A 22,026-nucleotide genomic window follows, 5' to 3' on the forward strand; every position below is an offset into this window, starting at 1 on the left:
TCCTAAGAATGCTAACAAGGTGTGCAAGCTCCAGCGATCCATTTATGGGCTGGTGCAAGCATCTCGGAGTTGGAACAAACGCTTTGATGAGGTGATCAAAGCATTTGGGTTTATACAAGTGGTTGGAGAATCTTGTATTTACAAGAAAGTGAGTGGGAGCTCTGTGGCGTTTCTAATATTATATGTGGATGACGTATTGCTGATTGGAAACAATGTAGAGTTTTTGGAGAGCATAAAGGACTACTTGAATAAAAGTTTCTCTATGAAGGACCTAGGAGAAGCTGCTTACATTCTAGGCATTAAGATCTACAGGGATAGATCAAAACGCCTGATAGGACTTTCACAAAGCACATACCTTGATAAAGTTTTGAAGAGGTTCAAAATGGAACAGTCCAAGAAAGGGTTCTTGCCAGTTTTACAAGGTACAAGATTGAGTAAGACTCAGTGCCCAGCAACTGATGAAGATAGAGAGCATATGCGCTCCGTCCCCTATGCTTCAGCCATAGGTTCTATCATGTATGCGATGTTGTGCACTAGACCGGATGTTAGCCTGGCCATAAGTATGGCAGGTAGGTTCTAGAGTAATCCAGGAGTGGATCACTCGACAGCGGTCAAGAATATCCTGAAGTACCTGAAAAGGACTAAGGAGATGTTTCTCGTGTATGGAGGTGACGAAGAGCTCGCCATAAAAGGTTACGTCGATGCAAGCTTTGACACAGATCCGGTCGACTCTAAGTCGCAAACCGGATACGTATTTATTCTTAATGGGGATGCGGTAAGCTGGTGCAGTTCCAAGCAAAGCGTCGTAGCAGATTCTACATGTGAAGCGGAGTACATGGCTGCCTCGGAGGCGGCTAAGGAGGGTGTCTGTATGAAGCAGTTCATGACGGATCTTGGAGTGGTGCCAAGCGCACTGAATCCAATAACCTTGTTCTGTGACAACACGGGTGCCATTGCCCTAGCAAAGGAACCACGGTTTCACAAGAAGTACAGACGCATCAAACGACGCTTCAACCTCATCCGCGACTACGTCGAAGGGGAGGACGTAAATATATATAAAGTGCACACGATCTGAATGTAGCAGACCCGCTGACTAAACCTCTTCCACGGGAAAAGCATGATCAACACCAGAACTGTATGGGTGTTAGATTTATTACAATGTAATTCGCATGATGATGAGAGGGCTAGATTATTGACTCTAGTGCAAGTGGGAGACTGTTGGAATTATTCCCTAGAGGCAATAATAAATATAGTTATTATTATAATTCATGTATCAAGATAATTGTTTATTGTCCATGCTATAATTGTATTGAATGAAGACTTATATACATGTGTGGATACATAGACAAAATACTGTCCCTAGCAAGCCTCTAGTTGGCTAGCCAGTTGATCAAAGATAGTCAGTGTCTTCTGATTATGAACAAGGTGATGTTGCTTGATAACTGGATCACGTCATTAGGAGAATCACGTGATGGACTAGACCCAAACTAATAGACGTAGCATGTTGATCGTGTCATTTTATTGCTATTGTTTTCTGCGTGTCAAGTATTTGTTCCTATGACCATGAGATCATATAACTCACTGACACCGGAGGAATACTTTGTGTGTATCAAACGTCGCAACGTAACTGGGTGACTATAAAGATGCTCTAAAGGTATCTCCGAAGGTGTTAGTTGAGTTAGTATGGATCGAGACTGGGATTTGTCACTCCGTGTGACGGAGAGGTATCTCGGGGCCCACTCGGTAATACAACATCACACACAAGCCTTGCAAGCAATGTGACTTAGTGTAAGTTGCGGGATCTTGTATTACGGAACGAGTAAAGAGACTTGCCGGTAAACGAGATTGAAATAGGTATACGAATACTGATGATCGAATCTCGGGCAAGTAACATACCGAAGGACAAAGGGAATGACATACGGGATTATATGAATCCTTGGCATTGAGGTTCAAACGATAAGATCTTCGTAGAATATGTAGGATCCAATATGGGCATCCAGGTCCCGCTATTGGATATTGACCGAGGAGTCTCTCGGGTCATGTCTACATAGTTCTCGAACCCGCATGGTCTGCACACTTAAGGTTCGACGTTGTTTTATGCGTATTTGAGTTATATGGTTGGTTACCGAATGTTGTTCGGAGTCCCGGATGAGATCACGGACATCACGAGGGTTTCCGGAATAGTCCGGAAACGAAGATTGATATATAGGATGACCTCATTTGATTACCGGAAGGTTTTCGGAGTTACCGGGAATGACGAATGGGTTCCGGGAGTTCACCGGGGGGTGGGGGGCAACCCCACCCCGGGGAAGCCCATAGGCATTGGGGGTGGTGCACCAGCCCTTAGTGGGCTGGTGGGACAGCCCAAAAGAGCCCTATGCGCCATAGGAAGAAAAATCAAAGAGAAAAAGAAAGAGGAGGTGGGAAAAGGGGGAAGGACTCCTCCTTCCAAACCTAGTTGGACTCGGTTTGGAAGGGGAGAACTCCCCCCCTTGGCTCGGCCGAAGCCCTTAGGGGTCCTTGGACCCCAAGGCAAGGCTCCCCCTCTTCCCCCTATATATACGGAGGTTTTAGGGCTGATTTGACACAACTTTGCCACGGCAGCCCGACCACATATCTCCACGGTTTTACCTCTAGATCGCGTTTCTGCGGAGCTCGGGCGGAGCCCTGCTGAGACAAGATCATCACCAACCTCCGGAGCGCCGTCATGCTGCCAGAGAACTCTTCTACCTCTCCGTCTCTCTTGCTGGATCAAGAAGGCCGAGATCATCGTCGAGCTGTACGTGTGCTGAACGCGGAGGTGCCGTCCGTTCGGCACTAGATCGTGGGACTGATCGCCGGACGGTTCACGGGGCGGATCGAGGGACGTGAGGACGTTCCACTACATCAACCGCGTTCACTAACGCTTCTGCTGTACGGTCTACAAGGGTACGTAGATCACACATCCCCTCTCGTAGATGGACATCACCATGATAGGTCTTCGTGCGCGTAGGAAAATTTTTGTTTCCCATGCGACGTTCCCCAACAAGACCAAAGTATGGCCACGCTCGTGTTCAAAAGATGTGCCCTCGATGATCCGAAGGACAGTCTACAAAGCACCAAAGAAGAGGTGAAGATTGAAAACACGACCAAAAAGGAGTGTTGTCATCGAGCTACGGACGAGCCGACGACAGTAAAGACGGTCCATAAAATGATGCGAGGGACGGCAAAGGCAATGCCAATGATGACAGTTATGAGAAGCAGCAGTCGTGTTTGGGATCCAGGTCGGAAGTAATGACATCGTGATTAGGGGGTGAATGTGAGTTAATCTCGTGTCCGTGTGTGTGTGGGTATCCATCTAGGATATCTATTCCTACTCGGTTTGGGTTACGTCCAGCTGAGTAGTATATATATATTTGCACCCCGTGTAAACTTTGTACCAGATCAGATTGAGAAAAGCAATAGAAAAACAACAGGTCCGACATGGCCCTGTTTAGTCATCAAAATCGCATGTGTGTTACGCTGAGATAAATCGATCAAGTACGTCTAGCTAGCTCCCACATATTCGATCCATCTGCTTGGTTCTGTTGTACATGCGTCTGTTGGCGAAAAGCTTCGGCCGGCCAGAACGCATCAAGAAGCCGGATTCTAGAGGTTTTGACGGTTTAAAACCAACAGATTTGCACTAAGAGAATCAGCAATCAATCCATATGCAGCTCGTGAGTCAAGTAGACGCAAGAGGCTCCTTCTTGTCCCATCTCTCCACACAAGAAAAGCCAACTCAAAGAAGTGATGCTCGCACAGAACAAATAAGCTTCTTAACTTCATGGAACTTTTGGTCATGCTGAACTGTGGTTCTTCCAAAAACTTTGCTATCTCATTTATGATGAGAGAGTGGATTTTTAGCTCCCGGTGACTAGGCACCCTCTATGAACAGTAAAATCAAAAGATATAGAAAACAAAATAAGAAAAATCTGAAACTTTGCAGCATCGAAGACGATGAAATTTTGTAGGTGTTTGCAAGTTTTCATGCCAAAAAACTATTCGAGGAGCTCTACACACGGAAAATATTTCAATGCTTGAAGTTTTGAGCAATTTTAGCTCTGTAATCTGAAACTTGTTTGTGTTGGAATTATGCCCTAGAGGCAATAATAAATGTATAGTTATTATTATAATTCATGTATCAAGATAATAGTTTATTATCCATGCTATAATTGTATTGAATGAAGACTCATTTACATGTGTGGATACATAGACGAAACACCGTCCCTAGCATGCCTCTAGTTGGCTAGCCAGTTGATCAATGATAGTCAGTGTCTTCTGATTATGAACAAGGTGTTGTTTCTTGATAACTGGATCACGTCATTGGGAGAATCACGTGATGGACTAGACCCAAACTAATAGACGTAGCATGTTGATCGTGTCATTTTGTTGCTACTGTTTTCTGCGTGTCAAGTATTTATTCCTATGACCATGAGATCATATAACTCACTGACACCGGAGGAATGCTTTGTGTGTATCAAACGTCGCAACGTAACTGGGTGACTATAAAGATGCTCTACAGGTATCTCCGAAGGTGTTAGTTGAGTTAGTATGGATCGAGACTGGGATTTGTCACTCCGTGTGACGGAGAGGTATCTCGGGGCCCACTCGGTAATACAACATCACACATAAGCCTTGCAAGCAATGTAACTTAATGTAAGTTGCGGGATCTTGTATTACGGAACGAGTAAAGAGACTTGCCGGTAAACGAGATTGAAATAGGTATGCGGATACTGACGATCGAATCTCGGGCAAGTAACATACCGAAGGACAAAGGGAATGACATACGGGATTATACGAATCCTTGGCACTGAGGTTCAAACGATAAGATCTTTGTAGAATATGTAGGATCCAATATGGGCATCCAAGTCCCGCTATTGGATATTGACCGAGGAGTCTCTCGGGTCATGTCTACATAGTTCTCGAACCCGCAGGGTCTGCACACTTAAGGTTCGACGTTGTTTTATGCGTATTTGAGTTATATGGTTGGTTACCGAATGTTGTTCGGAGTCCCGGATGAGATCACGGACGTCACGAGGGTTTCCGGAATGGTCCGGAAACGAAGATTGATATATAGGATGACCTCATTTGATTACCGGAAGGTTTTCGAAGTTACCGGGAATGTACCGGGAATGACGAATGGGTTCCGGGAGTTCACCGGGGGGGGCAACCCACCCCGGGGAAGCCCATAGGCTTTGGGGAGACACCAGCCCCAAGTGGGCCTATGCGCCAAGAAAAAGAAATCAAAGGAAAAGAAAAAGAAAAGAGGGAGGAAGTGGGAAGGGAGGGGGACTCCTCCCACCAAACCAAGTCCAACTCCGTTTGGGGGGGAGTCCTCCCCCCCTTGGCTCGGCCGACCCCTTGAGGGTCCCTTGGACCCCAAGGCAAGGTCCCCCTCCCTCCTCCTATATATATGGAGCTTTTAGGGCAGATTTGAGACGACTTTCTCACGGCTGCCCGACCACATACCTCCATAGTTTTTCCTCTAGATCGCGTTTCTGCGGAGCTCGGGCGGAGCCCTGCTGAGACAAGATCATCACCAACCTCCGGAGCGCCGTCACGCTGCCGGAGAACTCTTCTACCTCTCCGTCTCTCTTGCTAGATCAAGAAGGCCGAGATCATCGTCGAGCTGTACGTGTGCTGAACGCGGAGGTGCCGTCCGTTCGGTACTAGATCGTGGGACTGATCGCGGGATTGTTCGCGGGGCGGATCGAGGGACGTGAGGACGTTCCACTACATCAACCGCGTTCTCTAACGCTTCTTCTGTACGTTCTACAAGGGTACGTAGATCACTCATCCCCTCTCGTAGATGGACATCACCATGATAGGTCTTCGTGCGCGTAGGAAAATTTTTGTTTCCCATGCGACGTTTCCCAACAGTGGCATCATGAGCTAGGTTCATGCGTAGATGTCTTCTCGAGTAGAACACAAAAGGTTTTGTGGGCGGTGATGTGCGTTTTGCTGCCCTCCTTAGTCTTTTCTTGATTCCGCGGTATTGTTGGATTGAAGCGGCTTGGACCGACATTACTCGTACGCTTACGAGAGACTGGTTTCATCGTTACGAGTAACCCCCTTTGCTCAAAGATGACTGGCAAGTGACGGTTTCTCCAACTTTAGTTGAATCGGATTTGACCGAGGAGGTCCTTGGATTAGGTTAAATAGCAACTCATATATCTCCGTTGTGGTGTTTGCGTAAGTAAGATGCGATCCTACTAGATACCCTTGGACACCACGTAAAACATGCAACAACAAAATTAGAGGACGTCTAACTTGTTTTTGCAGGGTATGATTGTGATGTGATATGGCCAACGATGTGATTTGATATATTGGATGTATGAGATGATCATGTTGTAATAGAAATATCGACTTGCACGTCGATGGTACGACAACCGGCAAGAGCCATAGGGTTGTCTTTATACTAACATATGTGCTTGCAGATGCGTTTACTATTTTGCTAGGATGTAGCTTTAGTAGTAATAGCATAAGTAGCACGACAACCACGATGGCAACACGTTGATGGATGATCATGGTGTGGCGTCGGTGACAAGAAGATCGTGCCGGTGCTTTGGTGATGGAGATCAAGAAGCACGTGATGATGGCCATATCATGTCACTTATGAATTGCATGTGATATTAATCCTTTTATGCACCTTATTTTGCTTAGAACGACGGTAGCATTATGAGGTGATCTCTCACTAAAATTTCAAGACGAAATTGTGTTCTCCCCGACTGTGCACCGTTGCTACAGTTCGTCGTTTCGAGACACCACGTGATGATCGGGTGTGATAGACTCAACTTTCACATACAACGGGTGCAAAACAGTTGCGCACGCGGAACACTCGTGTTAAGCTTGACGAGCCTAGCATGTGCAAACATGGCCTCGGAACACATGAGACCGAAAGGTCGATCATGAATCATATAGTTGATATTATTAGCATAGGGATGCTTACCACTGAAACTATACTCAACTCACGTGATGATCGGACTTGGGATAGTGTAAGTGGATCATGAACCACTCAAATGACTAGAGAGATGTACTTTTTGAGTGGGAGTTTAGCATATAATTTGATTAAGTTGAACTCTAATTATCTTGAACATAGTCTAAGTCCACTTTGAATATATTTGTGTTGTAGATCATGGCTCACGCAAGTGTCATCCTGAATTTTAATACGTTCCTAGAGAAAGCTAAGTTGAAAGATGATGGAAGCAACTTTGTAGACTGGGCTCGTAATCTTAAGCTAATCTTACAAGCTGGGAAGAAGGATTATGTCCTTAATGCTGCGCTAGGAGATGAACCACCCGCTACGGCTGATCAGGATGTTAAGAACGCTTGGTTAGCACGTAAGGAGGACTACTCAATAGTTCAATGTGCAGTCTTGTATGGCTTAGAACCGGTACTTCAACGTCGCTTTGAACGTCATGGAGCATTTGAGATGTTCCAGGAGTTGAAGTTTATCTTTCAGAAGAACGCCCGGATCGAGAGGTATGAGACCTCCGATAAATTCTATGCTTGCAAGATGGAGGAAAACTCGTCTGTCAGTGAACATGTGCTCAAAATGTCTGGGTACTCAAACCGTCTAGCTGAACTGGGGATTGAACTCCCGCAAGAAGCTATCACTAACAGAATCCTTCAATCACTGCCGCCAAGCTATAAAGGCTTTGTGTTGAACTACAACATGCAAGGGATGAACAAGTCTCCCGGCGAGTTGTTTGCGATGCTGAAAGTCGCAGAGTCTGAACTCCGTAAAGAGCATCAAGTGTTGATGGTGAGCAAGACCACTAGTTTCAAGAGAAACGGCAAAGGCAAGAAGGGCAATTCGAAGAAGAGCGGCAAGCCTGTTGCCAATCCGCCGAAGAAACCCAAGGCTGGACCTAAGCCTGAAACAGACTATTGCAAGGGTATGGGCCACTGGAAGCGCAATTGCCCCAAGTATCTGGCAGATAAGAAGGCGGGCAAAGAAAAATCAGGTATATTTGATATACATGTTATTGATGTGTACTTAACCGGCTCTCGTAGTAGTGCCTGGGTATTCGATACCGGTTCTGTTGCTCACATTTGCAACTCGAAACAGGAACTGCGGAATAGACGAAGGCTGGCGAAAGACGAAGTGGCGATGCGCATAGGAAATGATTCCAAGGTTGATGCAATCGCCGTCGGCACAGTGTCACTTCAGCTACCATCGGGATTAGTGATGAACTTAAATCATTGTTATTTAGTGCCTGCGTTGAGCATGAACATTATATCTGGATCTTGTTTATTGCGAGACGGTTACTCTTTTAAGTCTGAGAATAATGGTTGTTCTATTTCTATGAGTAACATCTTTTATGGTCATGCACCGAATGTGAGAGGATTGTTCATATTGAATCTTGATAGCGATACGCATATACATAACATTGAGACCAAAAGAGTTAGAGTAAACAATGATAGCGCCATATTTTTGTGGCACTGCCTCTTGGGTCATATTGGTGTAAAGCACATGAAGAAACTCCATGCTGATGGACTTTTGGAGTCACTTGACTTTGATTCACTTGACACGTGCGAACCATGCCTCATGGGCAAGATGACTAAGACTCCGTTCTCCGGAACAATGGAGCGTGCAAGTGACTTGTTGGAAATCATACATACCGATGTGTGTGGTCCAATGAGCGTAGAGGCACGCGGCGGATATCGTTATTTCCTCACCTTCACTGACGATTTAAGTAGATATGGTTATATCTACTTGATGAAGCACAAGTCTGAAACATTTGAAAAGTTCAAGCAGTTTCAGAGTGAAGTGGAAAATCATCGTAACAAGAAGATCAAGTTCCTACGGTCTGATCGTGGGGGTGAATATCTGAGTTTCGAGTTTGGTGCTCACTTAAGACAAGGTGGAATTGTTTCGCAGTTAACACCGCCTGGAACACCACAGCGTAATGGTGTGTCCGAACGTCGTAATCGTACTTTGTTAGAGATGGTGTGATCTATGATGTCTCTTACTGATTTGCCGTTATCATTTTGGGGTTATGCATTAGAAACAGCTGCATTCACTTTAAATAGGGCACCATCAAAATCCGTTGAGAGGACACCATACGAACTGTGGTATGGCAAAAGGCCCAAGTTGTCGTTTCTTAAAGTTTGGGGATGTGATGCTTATGTCAAAAAGCTTCAGCCTGAAAAGCTGGAACCCAAAGCGGAAAAATGCGTCTTCATAGGTTACCCAAAAGAGACAGTTGGGTACACCTTCTATCTCAAATCCGAGGGCAAAGTGTTTGTCGCTAAGAACGGAACTTTTCTCGAGAAGGAGTTTCTCTCGAGAGAATTGAGTGGGAGGAAGATAGAACTTGACGAGGTTGTCGAACCTCTCATCCCTCTGGATGGTGGCGCAGGGCAAGGGGAAACCTCTGTCGTTGCGACGCCGGTTGAGGAGGAAGTTAATGATGATGATCATGAAACTCCAGTTCAAGTTTCTGTTGAACCACGCAGGTCGACGAGATCACGCGCTGCTCCAGAGTGGTACGGTAATCCCGTCTTATCAATTATGTTGTTAGACAACAATGAACCTGCAAATTATGAAGAAGCAATGGTGGGCCCAGATTCCAACAAATGGCTAGAAGCCATGAAATCCGAGATAGGATCCATGTATGAGAACAAAGTGTGGACTTTGGAGATACTGCCTGAGGGCCGCAAGGCTATTCAGAACAAATGGATCTTTAAGAAGAAGACGGACGCTGACGGTAATGTGACCGTTTATAAAGCTCGACTTGTGGCGAAGGGTTTTTCACAAGTTCCAGGAGTTGACTACGATGAGACCTTCTCACCCGTAGCGATGCTTAAGTCCGTCAGAATCATGTTAGCAATAGCTGCATTTTTCGATTATGAAATCTGGCAGATGGATGTCAAAACGGCGTTCCTTAACGGTTTCCTTAAGGAAGAGTTGTATATGATGCAACCCGAAGGTTTTGTCGATCCTAAAAATGCTGACAAAGTGTGCAAGCTCCAGCGATCCATTTATGGACTGGTGCAAGCATCTCGGAGTTGGAACAAACGCTTTGATGAGGTGATCAAAGCATTTGGGTTTATACAAGTGGCTGGAGAATCTTGTATTTACAAGAAAGTGAGTGGGAGCTCTGTGGTGTTTCTAATATTATATGTGGATGACATATTACTGATTGGAAACAACGTAGAGCTTTTGGAGAGCATAAAAGGTTACTTGAATAAAAGTTTCTCTATGAAGGACCTAGGAGAAGCTGCTTACATTCTAGGCATTAAGATCTATAGGGATAGATCAAAACGCCTGATAGGACTTTCACAAAGCACATACCTTGATAAAGTTTTGAAGAGGTTCAAAATGGAACAGTCCAAGAAAGGGTTCTTGCCAGTTTTACAAGGTACGAGATTGAGTAAGACTCAGTGCCCAGCAACTGATGAAGATAGAGAGCATATGCGCTCCGTCCCCTATGCTTCAGCCATAGGTTCTATCATGTATGCGATGCTGTGCACTAGACCGGATGTTAGCCTGGCCATAAGTATGGCAGGTAGGTTCCAGAGTAATCCAGGAGTGGATCACTGGACAGCGGTCAAGAATATCCTGAAGTACCTGAAAAGGACTAAGGAGATGTTTCTCGTGTATGGAGGTGACGAAGAGCTCGCCGTAAAAGGTTACGTCGATGCAAGCTTTGACACAGATCCGGACGACTCTAAGTCGCAAACCGGATACGTATTTATTCTTAATGGGGGTGCAGTAAGCTGGTGCAGTTCCAAGCAAAGCGTCGTAGCAGATTCTACATGTGAAGCAGAGTACATGGCTGCCTCGGAGGCGGCTAAGGAGGGTGTCTGGATGAAGCAGTTCATGACGGATCTTGGAGTGGTGCCAAGCGCACTGGATCCAATAACCTTGTTCTGTGACAACACTGGTGCCATTGCCTTAGCAAAGGAACCAAGGTTACACAAGAAGACCAGACACATCAAACGACGCTTCAACCTCATCCGCGACTACGTCGAGGAGGAGGACGTAAATATATGCAAAGTGCACACGGATCTGAATGTAGCAGACCCGCTGACTAAACCTCTTCCACGGCCAAAACATGATCGACACCAGAACTGTATGGGTGGTAGATTTTTTTACAATGTAATTCACATGGTGATGTGAGGGCTAGATTATTGACTCTAGTGCAAGTGGGAGACTGTTGGAATTATGCCCTAGAGGCAATAATAAATGTATAGTTATTATTATAATTCCTGTATCAAGATAATAGTTTATTATCCATGCTATAATTGTATTGAATGAAGACTCATTTACATGTGTGGATACATAGACGAAACACCGTCCCTAGCATGCCTCTAGTTGGCTAGCCAGTTGATCAATGATAGTCAGTGTCTTCTGATTATGAACAAGGTGTTGTTGCTTGATAACTGGATCACGTCATTGGGAGAATCACGTGATGGACTAGACCCAAACTAATAGACGTAGCATGTTGATCGTGTCATTTTGTTGCTACTGTTTTCTGCGTGTCAAGTATTTATTCCTATGACCATGAGATCATATAACTCACTGACACCGGAGGAATGCTTTGTGTGTATAAAACGTTGCAACGTAACTGGGTGACTATAAAGATGCTCTACAGGTATCTCCGAAGGTGTTAGTTGAGTTAGTATGGATCGAGACTGGGATTTGTCACTCCGTGTGACGGAGAGGTATCTCGGGGCCCACTCGGTAATACAGCATCACACATAAGCCTTGCAAGCAATGTAACTTAATGTAAGTTGCGGGATCTTGTATTACGGAACGAGTAAAGAGACTTGCCGGTAAACGAGATTGAAATAGGTATGCGGATACTGACGATCGAATCTCGGGCAAGTAACATACCGAAGGACAAAGGGAATGACATACGGGATTATACGAATCCTTGGCACTGAGGTTCAAACGATAAGATCTTCGTAGAATATGTAGGATCCAATATGGGCATCCAGGTCCTGCTATTGGATATTGACCGAGGAGTCTCTCGGGTCATGTCTACATAGTTCTCGAACCCGCAGGGTCTGCACACTTAAGGTTCGACGTTGTTTTATGCGTATTTGAGTTATATGGTTGGTTACCGAATGTTGTTCAGAGTCCCGGATGAGATCACGGACGTCACGAGGGTTTCCGGAATGGTCCGGAAACGAAGATTGATATATAGGATGACCTCATTTGATTACCGGAAGGTTTTCGAAGTTACCGGGAATGTACCGGGAATGACGAATGGGTTCCGGGAGTTCACCGGGGGGGGGGGGGGCAACCCACCCCGGGGAAGCCCATAGGCTTTGGGGAGACACACCAGCCCTTAGTGGGCTGGTGGGACAGCCCCAAGTGGGCCTATGCGCCAAGAAAAAGAAATCAAAGGAAAAGAAAAAAAAAGACGGAGGAAGTGGGAAGGGAGGGGGACTCCTCCCACCAAACCAAGTCCAACTCGGTTTGGGGGGGGAGTCCTCCCCCCCTTGGCTCGGCCGACCCCTTGAGGGTCCCTTGGACCCCAAGGCAAGGTCCCCCTCCCTCCTCCTATATATATGGAGCTTTTAGGGCAGATTTGAGACGACTTTCTCACGGCTGCCCGACCACATACCTCCATAGTTTTTCCTCTAGATCGCGTTTCTGCGGAGCTCGGGCGGAGCCCTGCTGAGACAAGATCATCACCAACCTCTGGAGCACCGTCACGCTGCCGGAGAACTCTTCTAGATCTCCGTCTCTCTTGCTGGATCAAGAAGGCCGAGATCATCGTCGAGCTGTACGTGTGCTGAACGCGGAGGTGTCGTCCGTTCGGTACTAGATCGTGGGACTGATCGCGGGATTGTTCACGGGGCGGATCGAGGGACGTGAGGACGTTCCACTACATCAACCGCGTTCTCTAACGCTTCTGCTGTACGTTCTACAAGGGTACGTAGATCACTCATCCCCTCTCGTAGATGGACATCACCATGATAGGTCTTCGTGCGCGTAGGAAATTTTTTGTTTCCCATGCGACGTTTCCCAACAGTTTGTACATCTTTCTCTTCATGATACTTTGACATGAAAACTTGTAGGAACCTACAAAGTTTTATCATCGTTGATGCTGCAAAGTTTCAGATTTTTTTCATTTTCTTTTCTATTTTTTTGATTGTACTGTTCATAGAGGGTGCCTAGGCACCTGGGAGCTATCACACCTTTCTCTTATGATAAGGATAGTTCTAGCCAGGGTATAAGAAGATGATGGCTTTGGAGAAATTTGAACAATGGACTCCAACTTCTTAAGAACACTGAAACCAACAGAAAACAACTCATTCATCCAGAAACACCGAACACATGAATGACACTGAGGGGCACCCAAGAAACATCTATTGCCATCTTGCTGCAAAGAATTTCTGCCAGCAGTAGAAAGCCAACTTGCATTCACGTTAAGCACCACATATCTGTCACCTTCACCATCCTTCCTCAATCCAAAGTACTTGGCACAAAGATCTTCATACATAACTGCATAATCATTTAATTCTGGACCATCGATGTGGCAAAGATGAGATAGTAGTTTGATTATGATCGACTTCCAATGATTCCAAACATAAAACAGAGTTTGGGGTGATATCTGGTTAGAGGCCAGCATATCATTACAACTATTTTCATCTTCAGATCCTGGTCCTGATTCTATGTTGTATCCAGAGGCTCGAGACTGGAGATGAACATCAAGAATCGAACGGGAAGCAACAAGTTCAACTAACAAGTTTTCACATTTTCTGCCCTCAACCAAAATGCAATTTAAACTGGGAAGAGACTTATTCACATCTGACAGTGCATCAACTTCCACGCAAACAAAGTAGTAGAAGCACTCAGAGACCTTTTCCACCATCTCTTTGGCTCTTGAAAGCAATTGTTTCTTCTCTGCATATCTTTTGGGAGGCCACCCTCTACTATTTGAGTACCAGAAGGAATCCACAATGATATGGAGGAGGAGAAGCCGTGTTGCATCCTCAAGCAAGCCTGTCTTCTCGAGCATGTCTACCTCCAGTAAGACTTCTCCATTATACTTTGCTATTCCTGCGGCTTCTAGGAAATTACCCATCTCCATCTCTAAACTCAACAGTTCATCAACAAGATTCCTAAAATTTAGGAATGCTCGTACATGATCCATAGAGCTGAAAGCTTTAACAAAAGGCATCATATGCTTTATGTCACCACACTCAAAATAATGTTGAGCACAATTATCCGGATACTTTGTTCTACTTGCAGAAACCTCCAAGGATTTTGAATTCTCAAGCGAATGTTCCTCTTCTAACTGTTGCAGAAACTGCAAGCCCATATTGAATAAATTGTTCCCTTTCGAGCACATGGAGAAAAACTTTGTGTAACATTTAGCATTCAAGAACACTTCAGCTGCCTCCGACCAGCATTCAGCCATAGCAAAGCAATCACCAGAATCCTCAAGTTTAGATGCACCACATTTTTGCATATAGACCATACCTATGGCAATGGAAGGAACATAATGTTCAGTCAGCCTGAACTTTGTGGAGTGTGAGGTAATTTTTTTGCATAATATTCTTCTAATCCATGTCCAATAGACCGTTGTCACCATGGTCTTGAAGATTATACTAGATAAGATCAAGTGAGTACATCAATACAATACATAGAAGAAGGGGAAACATCAGTGGGATCACCCTAGATTAACATAGCCTACGATCACAATTAAGATCACATCATGGGAGAGAGAGATAACCGCATAGCTACACGTAGAGCCCTCAGCCCCGAGGGAGACTACTCACACATGGCCATGGTGAGAAAGAGGTTGATAGAGAGGTGCAGCCCGGAGAGGAGACGGCGGCCCTTGGCCCCCCTTCTTCCTTGGAGATGGTGCTAGTATGGAGGTGGTTCTCCAACCCAAGGCGGCTGCCTGGGAGGAGGAAATTCCGTGGCTCTTGGTGGCTCCTCACAAATCAGGGTTTTCCTCTCCTTATATGAGATGGGACGATCATCCTTGGCCCTCCGATGGATGCCCCTTTGATCCAATGGCTCTTGGGCACCTCTAAAACCTTCCTTGGAAGTCCTCTCAGCCCTAATGATGCCCCAAAGTCGTGGTTGGCCGAATCCTTCAAGTTTGTAAAGAGTTGGAGTCAATCACGTCCAAGGTTTTGCATTTCGTTTTACAAAATTTACCGGGTATGGGTGAAATGGGCGAAATTCGAGTTTTTGGATTTATTTCGGAAAATTTCGGACGAGAATGACTAATCAAAATTTAAAATTTTAAGAAATCTTAACAAAAATTTGCCCAAATTTAAATAAAAACAGTGCAAAAATCATACAATCCATGCATCCAAATATTATAGACCACACTTGAACATTACATTAACAATCCAGTAGGCCAACAATCTGCCACTGCCGTGCTCCATGAGCCAGCCAAAGAAGAACACCTTGTCATGGCCGCGGCCTTACCCTCCATGGGAAAAAAGAACACGGAGTGCAGCAGGAGGAGGTGCAGCGCTGGAGAAGAAGGAGGTTGGGTGGAGGTGAATCGCTAGAGGAGTGGGAGAAGGAGGTGCTGGAAATATGCCCTAGAGGCAATAATAAAATGGTTATTATCATATTTCCTTGTTCATGATAATTGTATTAACAGGAAACAGTAATACATGTGTGAATAAATAGATCACAATGTGTCCCTAGCAAGCCTCTAGATTGGCTAGCTCGTTGATCAATAGATGATCATGGTTTCCTGATCATGGACATTAGATGTCATTGATAATGGGATCACATCATTGGAAGAATGATGTGATGGACAAGACCCATTCCTAAGCATAGCACAAGATCGTGTTGTTCGTATGCTAAAGCTTTTTCTAATGTCAAGTGTTTTTTCCTTCGACCGTGAGATTGTGCAACTCCCGGATACTGTAGGAGTGATTTGGGTGTATCAAGCGTCACAACGTAACTGGGTGACTATAAAGGTGCACTACGGGTACCTCCGAAAGTGTCTGTTGGGTTGGTACGAATCGAGATCGGGATTTGTCAATCCGTATGACGGAGAGGTATCTCTGGGCCCACTCGGTAGAACATCATCATGAGCTTAATGTGACTAACTAGTCACAGGATGACGTGCTAAGGAACGAGTAAAGAGACTTACCAGTAACGAGATTGAACAAGGTATAGGTATACCGATGATCGAATCTCGGGCAAGTTCTATACCGACAAACAATGGTAATTGTATACGGGGTTGATTGAATCCTTGACATCGTGGTTCATCCGATGAGATCATCGTGGAACATGTGGGAGCCACCATGGGTATCCAGATCCCGCTAATGGTTATTGGCCGGAGAGTGTCTCGATCATGTCTGCATGATTCCCGAACCCGTAGGGTCTACACACTTAAGGTTCGATGACGCTAGGGTTATAGGGAATTGTTATACGAGGTTACCGAAGGATGTTCGGAGTCTCACATGAGATCCCGGACGTCACGAGGAGCTCCGGAATGGTCCGAAGGTAAAGATTGATATATAGGATGGATGGGTTTGGACGCCGGAAATGTTTCGGGCACCACCGGCAAAGTGTCGGGACCACCGGAAGGGTTCCAGAGGCCCACCGGGAGGGGCCACAAGTCCCGGAAGGCTACATGGGCCAAGTGCGGGAGGGAACCAGCCCCTAGGTGGGCTGGAGCTCCCCCCACACTCAGCCCAGACGCACCAGAGAGGGAGGAAGGGGAAACCCTAGGCGCTGGTGGGCCTAAGGCCCACCTAGGGGTGCGCCACCCCCTCTCCTCTCTGGACGCCGCCCCCCTCCCATCTAGGGCTGACCCCCCCCCCCCCCCACCTCAAGGGGGAAACCCTAAAGGGGGCGCCACCCCTCCCTTCCCCCTATATATAGTGGGGTTTTTGCCTTTGGAGATACAGTTTTCCATCTCTCTCTCGACACAGCCCTGCTCTTCTTCTTCCTCCTCTCCCACGGTGCTTGGCGAAGCCCTACCGGGAGACCTCGTCTTTCCATCGACACCACGCCGTCGTGCTGCCGGAGATCTTCCCCAACCTCTCCCTCCTCCCTGCTGGATCAAGGTGCGGGAGACGTCACTGGGCTGCACGTGTGTTGAAAGCGGAGGTGCCGTGGTTTGGCACTAGATCGGAATCACACCGCGATCTGAATCGCCGCGAGTACGACTCCATCAATCGCGTTCTAGCAACGCTTCCGCTTAGCGATCTTCAAAGGTATGAAGATGCACTCACCCTCTCTCGTTGCTGGTCTCTCCATAGGAAGATCTGAATATGACGTAGGAAAATTTTGAATTTATGCTACGTAACCCAACAGGAGGTTGAGCGCTGGAGGAGGAGGGATGCAGGCATGTAGCCGCCGCAAACGGGAGTGGAGAAAAGAATGCAAGTTAGGGTTAGGAATGCTCGGTTGCAGCATTTATACGACTGGGGGATACATGCAGGCCTTTTTGGACCATGGGCCGGCCGGAGAATTCAAATGAGGCCGAATTTTCCGACCGGTTTGTACTATTACCGGGCCCAAACGAGATGGGCGAATTTCGGACGAAATTGTTTTTTTCCGGACGAAATCCAAATCTCTGATCACGTCACAATATTTCGGATTCCCGTAATCAGATTTTGTCCTTAAGTAAAACGGGTCTACAGGTCATATTCGAGGCGTAAACAGACGATCTTTAAAATCTGTAGGGGGGACAGATTTCAGGAAAGTCAGAGTCCTACTCCAATACGACTCCTTTTGCATTTTTGTCAATTTACAAGTAATTCCTACACACCAAAGTGTAAAACAAGAACATTGTGCATTCTTACAACCATTAATAGGTTTGTCCAAATAAATGCTTAAAAATATATAAAACTAATAGAAACATGAGACAATGATGCAAAACAAGCATGACACAAGCAAAAATTATGGATACGTTTGAGACGTATTAAGGAGTCCTTGTCTTGATCGCCAAGTCTTGTGGAATCTTTCCTCGTATATGTCATCGGCTGTCTGAAATAGCACAGGAGTCCGGCCCGTAGAGACAGGCCGGCGTCTCGAGGACCCCTTAGTCCCGGACTCCCTCAATATGTCTGCTCTATTGTCTCTCATATTCATCTATTCATCTCTTTTAGTTGTATTTGTTGTGATATCCATCTTGTGCATCGACATATGACCCTGATGATATGAAGTCATATATTGGGGCTATCAATATGTGCTTCTAACCTTCATGAAGATTAAAAAGTCTTTGTTGGGACTAGGACCGCATCTTGAGCCTTACATAGGAGTACAAGCTCTCACAGTAACAAGTTGTTGGTGAAGAAATCGAGCAGAGATAATGAATCAGTTTGGTCAAGTTGTAGATCAGGCTTTGCTACTTATATCCCCAAAGAATGAAATAGTTTTTATGGAGGGATAGAGAGGAATGAGCAAAATGAAGGTTCGGAAATGGTGTTTACTCAGAAGGAAGATGACCCCATTTTATACCCCATCCATTCATGTGTCTGTTGCCTCATAGAAGACCACGTGCACACGTTGTGTCCAAAGATGACACTACGTACTATCCCCTGCGCACGGTAGCCCGTGTACACAGGGGGTACAAGGTATCCTGAAGCTTGGACACTACTCCATGGGCTCAAGAGGGTGTGGTTAAGAAGATCAAAATGCTTCCCTTTGGTGGTAGGTGTATGTCAGCTGGTGTTTTTGTTTTGAAGTGTTTCCACACTGCCATTCAATCACCTTGACCTATCTTAATAGTGTGGTTGCCTTACGATTCAAATAAACCAAACAAAAGCTTTGAGCCGCTGGAAAACGAAGTGTGTGCGCGCGCAGGGGGAGGGAGTGTTCGACCATCTCCCTAATCACTTTGTCATCACACCAAAATACTATCATTTAGAGATAAATACACTTTTAGTAGCGTTCTTCCGATAGCTTGATGTACGTTGAGGTGGACTTTTCATATGCATTTTGAATATCTTCAAATACGTGAGGTGTGTAACTTTGCTTCCTCGTATTACTCTAGGAGTCCTTATTTCCTCCTTCTCGGGTGATTCCATTCAAATTTTGCAGCCAGTTCTTATTTCTATGCAAGGATGCATAGTATTATGACATCTTTTGGAGGACGGACGTGAGGCCGAGCTCCATAGAGCTCGAAATTTTTGGAAAATTTAATTTTCAAATTTTTTGGTTTTAAAAAAATTAAAAAATATATACAAGCAAAGAAGGATGTTATGTGTATATGTGTAAATCTTTAGGATGAAATACTTTAAAATACAATCTACATAAAAAAAAGACAAATTCATGACCTGAGACAATCAATAATATCATGTGTTAAAAAAAATCTCATATTTGTCTTTTTTGTATAGGCCTCACTTCAAAGTATTTTTTTTCTAAAAATTTACACACATGTATGTTACGCCCTCACTTATCTCTGTATTTTTTAGAATTTTTTAAAATATAAAAAATATGAATTTTCATGAATTTTAGATTTCAAATTTAAAGGTCACCATGGAGGCCGAGCTCCAAAAGCAATTTCTGTATATTTTGTCCTTTCTTCTGTGGCCCTCACTGGAACAAATGTATCTCGCGGAAGTTATTGCCCCGTCAAGTTTGTTCTTGTTTTCAAAATTTACACTTAAATCTAAACCCATATGACCTGCGCAGAAGGTATGAAAATTCCAAGCCACTTTGTGAAATTAAATTTCATACCAATTCGAGGCATCCAACTAGGAATCATATGGCTGATATCTTGAGACTGATCGTCCTTTTTTTTTCGTTGTTGCTAGGAGAAGAACGCGGAACGGAGATCATCTACATCACCTACAGGCTAGAGATCAGCATGCATTTGTGTCGTTTCCACTACAGCGAGGACGATGTACCTCTGTCATGTTCTTGTTACAAGGGGGACGATCTGCTGGAGGAACGAGGAAAGACGAACGGGGTGAAGGCAAAGAGATAGATGTTTGGCGCCAAGGATGTTATCAGAGATTGCAACGGATGGCTGATCTTGATAGAGGACATTGTACGGCATACCTCGTACAACTGAAGATATCCGCAGAGGAACCTAACCCGGCCGCACATCAGCGCATGTCGTGTCACACTCACACACCGGCCTATCTTCTTCCTCAGAAACGCAAAGTTAAATGATTGGGTTTCCATTCCCATTTCCTTCCACGCGTACGTATCCATCTTCTTCCAAGACAGTCGATTCCTCCATCGACCCCCAGCAATGGCATGTCACTCGTCCTCCTCCCGCCTCCGCGTCCTCGACACCGCCCTCGTCACGCCGTCCGGCCCTTCGCTGCCGCCGTCCTCCCTCCCGCTCACCTTCCTCGACCTGCAATGGATCCATTCCCCGCCCGTCGAGCGCATATTCTTCTACCACATCGGCGCCCCGCATGCCGACCTCGTCGTCTCCAGCCTCAAGGCCTCGCTCTCCACGGCTCTCCGCGCCTTCTTCCCGCTCGCCGGCTGCCTCCGCGCCACCACCGCCACCGGCCGCCCCGACATCTTGTACGAGCCCGGGGACGGAGTTACCTTCACACTCGCGGAGTACGACGCCGACCTCAGCGATCTTGCATCCGACCATCACTCCAGGCAGGTCGCCGAGCTCGCGCAGCTCGTCCCGCGCCTAGGGCACGCCGACGCCGACGGAGGCGCTGCGCTTCTCTCTGTGCAGGCCACCGTGCTGCTGCCGCGCGGCGACCTCGCGCTCGGCGTCACGGTGCACCATGCCGCCTGTGACGGCGCGGGCTCCGCCAGCTTCCTCCACACCTGGGCGGCCGCCTGCGTTGGAGTGGACCAGCCGCTCCCTCCGGCTCCTGTCATCGACCGGACGCTCATCGCCCAGCCGCCAGGCCTCTACAACCACTACATGAGCAACCTGCCGAGCACCGACGAGATCGAGTTCGTCAAGATGTCGCCGGACCAGCTCCTCGCCACGTTCACCCTGTCCAGCGAGCAGCTGCGGGGCGTCAAGGACGCCGTCGCCGGCGAGGCCGCGCGGCGTGGCCAGACGCCGCCAAGGTGCTCGACGCTCGTCGCCGCCTTAGGCTTCATCTGGTCGTGCTACCGCCGAGCCAAAGCAGAGACCGGTGATGGCGCTGCGGATCCCCAATCACCAACATACTTCATCGTCCCCGTGGACCACAGGCAGTTGATGAAGCCACCGGTGCCGGCAACGTACTTGGGCAACTGCATCGGCCCGGCCATCGGCGCCGCGGCCAAGGAGGAGCTCGCCTCGGCCGGCGTCGAAGGGCTCTTCACGGCGTGCGCGGCGATAGCGGCGGGCATCGAGAAGGCGGTGGGCTCGCCGGGGTGGGAGACGATGGCGGAGCGCGTCAAGGAGGCCGGGGCGCGCGGCGTGCTGTCCGTGGCCGGGTCCCCGAGGCTCCGTGTGTACGACGTCGACTTCGGGTTCGGCCCCCCGGCGAAGGTGGAGATCGTATCCGTGGCGAGGACCGGGGCCATGGCGGTGGCGGAGAGGCGCGGAGGAGGCATGGAGGTGGGCATGTCGCTGCCGCCGGCCGGCATGGCGGCGTTCCGGAGTTGCTTCGCGGATGGTGTCGCGTGCCTCTCGTCATCGCACAGTACACACGATCGTTGATGGATTGCCAAGTTATTACTGTCATCGATCGAGCCACCATCCATGGTTAGCTCCTGGTCGTGGTCTGAGGAGTGTGTCGAAGTGATCGTGTGTTGTGCCCGATCAACGTCTTGATTGAGTGACTAGTGAAAATGGTCATGTTGAATAGTTGTTGAGAAAAGCGACCAGCGTGCCGTGTCGTTTGGGGATTTTGCCCTGTCGTGTCATATGTTCCGTGTAAAAACGAAATGATTTTCTATTTGCTTTAGCACTGTGTATAAACCCAAATGCTAGAAAATTCAGCTGTACATTTCGTTTGGGAAAAGATCCAAAACAAACTTTGAACTTGTAGACGAAAACTAAATCGAATCCTGAACTTTGAATAAATCAGCACACCGAACTCTTTGATCCCGGTCTATTTTAAACCTTGACAAAACATAGCCGGTATTTACTGAATTGGACGGGCCATTAGCAAAGTCCGTCGAGCCCGCGC

The 22,026-nt window shown here is 46.8% G+C and overlaps 1 protein-coding gene across 1 annotated transcript; it reads left to right on the forward strand.

The window, feature by feature from the left end:
* The first annotated feature begins 19,939 nt into the window (after positions 1-19,939).
* On the forward strand, positions 19,940-21,801 carry LOC123427750 (phenolic glucoside malonyltransferase 2-like). Its single transcript, XM_045111868.1, has one exon. It carries the CDS (start codon positions 20,178-20,180, stop codon positions 21,552-21,554), a length of 1,377 nt encoding a protein of 458 aa, XP_044967803.1. The 5' UTR covers positions 19,940-20,177; the 3' UTR covers positions 21,555-21,801.
* Positions 21,802-22,026: the final 225 nt, after the last annotated feature.

This window comes from Hordeum vulgare, chromosome 2H, assembly GCF_904849725.1.
Source record: "Hordeum vulgare subsp. vulgare chromosome 2H, MorexV3_pseudomolecules_assembly, whole genome shotgun sequence".
Lineage (NCBI taxonomy): Eukaryota > Viridiplantae > Streptophyta > Magnoliopsida > Poales > Poaceae > Hordeum > Hordeum vulgare.

Excerpts from the sequence above, each read along its gene's own strand:
- LOC123427750 (XM_045111868.1), top strand. The coding sequence starts at position 20,178 with ATGGCATGTCACTCGTCCTCCTCCCGCCTCCGCGTCCTCGACACCGCC.